This window comes from Myotis brandtii, unplaced genomic scaffold, assembly GCF_000412655.1.
Source record: "Myotis brandtii unplaced genomic scaffold, ASM41265v1 scaffold48, whole genome shotgun sequence".
In the NCBI taxonomy this organism is placed as follows: domain Eukaryota; kingdom Metazoa; phylum Chordata; class Mammalia; order Chiroptera; family Vespertilionidae; genus Myotis; species Myotis brandtii.
In genome coordinates, this window is record NW_005368341.1 from 7184633 (window position 1) to 7192153 (window position 7521).

A 7521-nucleotide genomic window follows, 5' to 3' on the forward strand; every position below is an offset into this window, starting at 1 on the left:
CCAATTTCTTCAAAAGGGCAAATCATTAACTCTTGATGCTAGAAAAGTAATAACAACTTGAAGAAAAATAACTTTTGTTGTTAACACCTTTGCAGCTTATAAAGCACTGTTAAAGACATTCTTTCATCCTTACATCCCTGGGATTTGGGTATGAAGCCAGTGATTTTTCCAAGCTGCCCTCAGCTGAGAAGTACTGTCCTAAGAAGGAAGAGTCAAGGAGAAAACCTAAATTTTCACTCTTCTCCCTCTCATGTAAGAAACTCGTTTTACAAGTGAGAAAAAAAGGCCCAGATATTTCACCTCTTCATTCAACAAATATGAACCATCACTGTCTCCTTTCTGATCTACTTATGGATATTTTATTCATCATTCAAGACCAAGTTTAAGTCTACCGCCTCTATGATATAGTAACTGATGCCAGGGACAGGAAAAAGCCCTACCCCTATTCTAAAATTCTGTAGCAGTGATTCCTAACTCATGTGACCCTCTTTTAAATTTAAAATATTTTCATGACAGAAGCCCTCCATGGTTCACTTGCATATGCATATTGTGTACTAAAAACAGTCGTACTGAAGATAAGAAGACACTCTTTGTATTCAGAAATTCTAAAACTAGTGAAGAACCCAAATACAGAAAAACATAATGAAAACTTCTTCAAACCAAATCAAACACCAGAACTGCCCTATTATATTATTTAAAAGGTCCAAATTTCAACATAAAATTTCAAGATATACAAGTAAAAAAGAAAGTGTGGCCCATACACAAGAAAAATAGTCAGTAGAAAGTGTCTCTGCCCCTAGCCAGTTTGCTCAGTTGGCAGAACGTTGGTCTGCAGACTGAAAGGTCCCAGGTTCGATTCCGGTCAAGGGCACATGCCCGGGTTATGGGTTCAATCCCCAGTAGGGAGCATGGAGGAGGCAGCTGATCAATGATTCTCTCTCATCATTGATGTTTCTATCTCTTTCTTCCTCACCCTTTCTCTCTGAAATCAATAAAAATATATTTTTAAAAAAGAAAAGAGCCCTGATTGGTTTGGCTCAGTGGATAGAGCGTCGGCCTGTGGACTCAAGGGTCCCGGGTTCGATTCTGGTCGGGGGCATGTGCCTTGGTCTTTCTCATCGATGTTTCTGACTCTCTATCCCTTTCCCTTCCTCTCTGTAAAAAAATCAATAAAATATATAAAAAAGAAAAAGAAAAGAAAATGTCTCTGAGGAAACACAGATACTGGATTAATAAACAAAGACTTTAAACTAGCTATTTCAAGTATAGTCAAATAAGTGAAGAAAGTGTCTAAAAAACTAAAGGAAAGTATTAAAATGTTTTTGCCAGATACAGAATATCAAGAAAGAGAGAGCATTCTAAAATAAGTTAAAAAAAAGAAATTCTGGTGTTAAAAATAAGTGAAATGAAAAATTCAACAAAGGGGCTTAACAGCAGATCTAAGGATGAAGAATAAAGAATCAGCAAATTGCAAAATAGTTCAACTGAAATTATCCAGTTTGAAGTAAAGAAAGAAAAAATAAATAAGAAAAATGAACAGAGCATCAGAGATCTGTGCAACAATATAACACATACTAACATATGCATAATGGAAAACGCAGAAGGAGAGGAAAGGGGCAAAAAGAATATCTGAGGATATAATGGCTCAAAACTTCGCAAATTAATGAAAAACATTGATCTACACATCCAAGATGCTCAACAAACTCCAAGCAGGAAAGACTAAAAAAGATACATTCTTATGATAAATAATAAATCTGTCATTCCTGACCTCATTAATAAAGTTCAAATCCCTATATGTCATATGTCTAAATCAGCGGTTCTCAACCTGTGGGTCTCGACCCCTTTGGTGGTCGAACAACACTTTCACAGGGGTCACCTAAGATCATCCTGCATATCAGATATTTACATTACGAATCATAACAGTAGCAACATTACAGTTATGAAGTAGCAACGAAAATAATTTTATGGTTGGGTCAGAACATGAGGAACTGTATTTAAAGGGCCAGAAGGTTGAGAACCACTGGATCTTTCTGTTTCTACATAAATATGCCAAAGCCCAATCCAAACTGTAATAATCTACCTTTTCTAACACTGTTCCTCCTAAGCACTCCATAATTCTCTACTCCTGGTTTCAGCTGGTAATTCCACCATCCCATCCACTATCCTAAACCACTCTTAACTTCTCCCTCATTTCTTTATTTTGAAAAATTACATCACTAAGGGGAGGGAGAAAATTAGTATTCATTGAGCACTTTCGATGGGGTAGGTGCAATCTCCTGCCTTTCATCATTACCACCATCCCATCCCCATCACTGTGATCCATTTAAAACTAAACTACTTATGGTTTCCAAATCATATCACAATGTTTCGTGTCTTTTTGAACACAGTCTCTTTGGCACAGAGATGGCATTCCCTACTTCTTTGCCTCTAGCAAAATAACCACATAAGGCTGATTTAGGCATTCTTCCAAATCATGATACTCTAGGGTACCATGTACACTGTTGCTAGCAAAACTCTAATCAGGGTACATGGCCTAGTTTACATCTGCCCTCCCCATTAGATTGACTTTCCTAATGGACAAAACTGCCATATTTACCTTGGTAACCTTGGTGCTCAATCCTTGGTATATAACAGTTGCTTAATAAATGTTTATTGAATAAAGCTCATAAAAACTGCATAGGGTGCTAATGAGTGTTGTCATTACAATAACTTTCCACTTACAATTTTAATGTTTAAAAATCTGGATGAATACTTACTTCAACAGAGAAGACCTGGTTATGTTTGATTATTTCTCCACTGTGTAGTGTTTTCATTACTGTGGATTCAGGAGTCACGACTGATCCTACTCCCTGAGAACTATTCACATACATCTCATCACTCTGTGATTGCTCAATATTCAAAGCATGGTATGCTGATACATCAAGTTTACTGCTTGAAGTATTTTTCTTTTTTTTCTTCTTAGAAGGATTCTGCCCATCACATTGAGCTTTCCTTTGTCGAAACTGGGCAAGCTACAAAAAAAAAAAAGAAAGAAAGAAAGAAAAGAAAAAGAGATTGTCATTACTCTTAAAGATAATTTTTCTTTATCACCACTAAGAGAAAAACAGCTTTGGGGTCACTTTCTTTAAATATTCACTAAAATGATAAAATAAAGGACAATTGTTGGTCTTTAATATATTAATAACTACTGAATTGCAAGGAAATTAGTATTTCTGAATGAATGCTTTTTAAATACTCAGAACTAAAAATTCCAGGTCTAAAAATATATATATTAGCCCAGAGTTGGGCAGAATAAGGGAAACAGGCACTCTCATTCAACACTTGGTGAGAGTGTAAACTCTGGATGTGAGATTATATGAAAATATAAGAGCTCTAGATAAATTTGCTTTGTGGAATTTCTGGGACTTCTACTAATTTATACTACTGTAATTAGTCCATGCAAAAAGATTTAGCGATACAAATGATCACTGCAGCCTTGTTTATAATGGGGGGAAATTAGAAATAATTTTAATATCAAACAAAAGTACTTCTCGCCCTAGCTGGTTTGGCTCAGCGGATAGAGCATCGGCCTGCGGACTGAAGGGTCCCAGGTTCGATTCCGGTCAAGGGCATGTACCTGGGTTGCGGGCGCATCTCCAGTGGGGGGCGTGCAAGAGGCAGCTGAATTGATGTTTCTCTCTCATCGATGTTTCTAACTCTCTATCCCTCTCCCTCTCCCTTCCTCTCTGTACAAAATCAATAAAATATATATTAAAAAAAAAAGTACTTCTCACCACTTAATCATCAGAATTTATGCCATGTCCTAGTGCCATTTATACTTATCATTTACTTAATATGTTTTAACTTATATGCTTTTCTTATTTAAATTTATTTTATAAGGAGATTTTCTACCCCTGATATAAATTAATAGCCAGTATCACTTGTGATTTAACAAAATAGTAAACAGAAATAAAAATAATGAAAAATAAAGCGACACTATTAAAAATTTTAGTTAAATATTACTGCTGAAGTTTATAAAAGAAACAGGCAAATGTGAGAAGGGTATGAAGGATATATGAGCATCAAATAGACTTTTGGTTTGCCATTAGCAGATGAACTTAAATCTAGAAAGGTGGTAACTTTCTTCTAATACTATGCCGTGTCATTTAATACCGGATTAGGATATCATCTAAAATATCTGTCACCACCTAAAATCAGAATTATGTAACTATTGTATGTAACACTGAATTAACTCAATTAAAATAATATTAATATAACCCATTATTCATAATAAAGATGTTTATGACACAGTAGTAGTTATAAAATAATATTGCAATGTATTCTTTTCCTTAATAAAAGGAAAATTATGTGCATCTTTTTTAACAAAGACAAGCAGGCTTCAGGCTTACAGCTTTCATCAATTCATTCTAACTAGCTTGAATTTTAATAACATACATAGGCATAGGCAAATTCTGAAAGAATATAACCATACTAACTCTGGTATATATCTGGACTTGAGATTGCAGGTACTTTTCCTTATATTCATTCGAAAATTCCTTTTTTATGTAATAAATTTTCTAAATTTAATGAAGCAACTACTAACCACTGATTCCTAAACTGAATTTGAGCTCTTGATCATTCTAGAGAAGAGAAACAAAAACATAAGAACAAGTGTAAGCCCCTGGTGCCTTAAAAAGAAGAAATATACTACCAGTAAATTAATAACATAACTATTAATTAGACTAATTACAAAGATGACCATTAAATTTCTCATAAGGTATTAAAGCAATCTTAATAATGATGTTGATATCATTAACTATCAAAATATGTGACCAATACAAGAACCTATAGAATAACACACAGCATATCGTATCCTTATTTTCTCTGCTGTAGATGAAGAAAAGTATATAACATTAATAAGAAAGTCTAATTCATAACTCAGAACTATCTAAAAACTGACCTCGTAGAATATAAAAATATATCACATTTAATCCCCCCCCCACCCCAGCTATTTAGCAACTAGCCAGTTATTCTACTTCATGTCTGCTTAAGTAACAGATGCAACACCAGTTGCCTCTATTTGTACATTATTAAGCTGCAGGAATGCATTTACTACTTTGAGGATAGCAGATTCATTCTTAAAAATAAACCAACTGAAACACCATTATGTATTATCTATAAATAGAACCCAAAATCCAGGCACATCATTTTTTAAAAGATCTCTCAGACAGAATGCAAAATCAAGAAAAATATTAATGAAATTCTTTCTAAAAATATATATTTTAATTGATTTCTGAGAGGAAAGTAGAGGGAATAGAAACATCAACGATGAGAGAGAATCACTGACCAGCTGCCCCACACTGGGGATCTAGTCTCAGACCGGGCATGTGCCCTGACTGGGAATCAAACTGTGACCTCCTGGTTCATAGGCCAATGCTCAACCACTGGGCCACATTGGCCGGGTAATAATGACATTCTTAATATTTATGCTCAATTTCAAAAGCCTCTTGAAAGCCCAAGTTATCTGTGTTAGAAAATATATTCAGATAGCAGATGATAGCAGGACAAAGATGAAGATTCTGTTTAAAATTTCAACTCTGTTAAGTTACATATATCCATATCTATAAAAGGCTAAGTTGACTCACGCATGCACGACACACATAAAGCTCTTGCTGGCGCCAATCGCACACGCGTTTGCGTGTGTTTCCATCTGTTATTGTCGATCGTGAATTTGGTTGACACTTCTATTATAGAGAAAGGGTGAATTTCTCTATTAAAATATTTCTTCTAATTGATTTCCTTTCAATGTGCACGAATTTGTGCACTGGCCACTAGTGTATATGTAATTTATATTTAATATTTACTTATATGTACAAACATATAACAAAGAAGAAAACTAAAACTGCATTATAAAAAGTTTAATTTAAAAAAATATCTGGCCCTGGCCGGTGTGGCTCAGTTCATTGGGCGTTGTCCCTTGCATGGAAAGGTTGCCAGTTTGATTCCTGGTGAAGGTACATGCCCGGGTTGCAGGCTCAATCCCCAGTAGGGGGCATGCAAGAAGCAGCAGATGGATGTTTCCCTCTCACATCAATGTGTCTCTCCTTCCCTCTCCCTTTCTTTCTTTCTAGAAATCAATAAAAAATATTTTAAAACATACTCTGTCTGAAACAATAGTATCCATTATGAAATGAACCCGTGAAAAAGTTAATTATAGATATGGAATAAAAAGTATAATGGTTCTATTATAGTGTTCAGAATGAATTATGTCTAAGAGCATAAAATTACCAAGATATTGTTTTAGAACTGCCACTGATTATATGAAGTCATAATATTTTTTCAGAAAAATTAATCATAAGGCAAAATCCATGAGGATAAAAACTTTTGTTCACTGCTATATTTTCAAAGGCTAGAACAGTATTTCATAAATACATGTTGAGTGAAAAATGAATAATTTATCTTTTACCATTAAGTAATCATTTTAAGTACTAATAATTAAGATGACATAGTAGGCATATCGAATTTTATTATATAAAAAAGTTCCATGGCCTCAGAATTAAAAATAATTACATGAATTAAAACACAAAATAATCCCTCTCACCATAATCTCTCTCTTCCAATAGGCCCCAACCACTCCTCCCCACCAAAACAAGACAAAATTAAATTCTCAAAAATAATGATCAAAATAGCTTTTTACCAAGAATTCTGTTTTATAAAAGAGAGGTTAAAGTGGGGGAAAGGAGGACCTATGTAATATTTTCAACAATAAAGATTAAAAGAAAAAAAAACTGAAACACAAAGATGTTTAGGGACATACTAAAACTGACACCGCTTGATGATAATGCCTCCTCCATGATTAAATGCTCAAACTAAAATAAACTAAAACTAATAATGAAATTTTTTATTTTTAATAAAAGGATTTTAGGCCAAAAAAAAAGAGAGAGAGGGAACAACATCATATCATTGATTTCTTACAGCTATCTAAACTATTTTTATTATAAATCTAAAGGATGGCAAGCTAACACAAAGGAAGTATCAGAAACTACTCAATCAGCTAATCATTTTATACTGAAATGATACACTTTAAATTACTGGAAAAACATTTAGCCTAAAACAGGCCAAAAATTCATACTATAGCCATCTGTGTTTGTCATTTGAAAGCCAATGATAAAAATATTAACATATGTTGGAAGAAAAATAGTAGCAAGATTTACTAGAAAGATATTATGTCCACATACACTTATATTTCAAAACTGATTCAGATCTCAAGCAAATATCCTGACTAGAATGTGAATAAACAACTAAATATAAATGAGTGAAAATGTATTCCTTAAACTCAGTATTTATAACTTTATAAATGATCATTCTCATATACAGTACTTCTTTAAAATACTGATAAAACATGCCAAGTTTTTATAATAATACTAGTAGCCCTGCGCACGAATCCGTGTGCCAGTAGCTCTCTGCGGGGCCTGGCCGCTCTGCGCCTGCTGCCCAGAGGCTCTCCGTGGCCCAGAGGCCCATCCTTGGCCGGGCACAGAA

The 7521-nt window shown here is 34.3% G+C and overlaps 1 protein-coding gene across 1 annotated transcript in view; it reads right to left on the reverse strand.

The window, feature by feature from the left end:
• The window catches only part of AKAP9 (A kinase (PRKA) anchor protein 9), a 123006-nt gene that overhangs the window by 102236 nt on the left and 13249 nt on the right, over window positions 1-7521 (reverse strand). The window contains exon 2 of the mRNA XM_014547560.1: window positions 2757-3011. Coding sequence (XP_014403046.1) covers window positions 2757-3011 — 255 coding nt within the window. The remainder of the gene's footprint in view (window positions 1-2756; window positions 3012-7521) is intronic.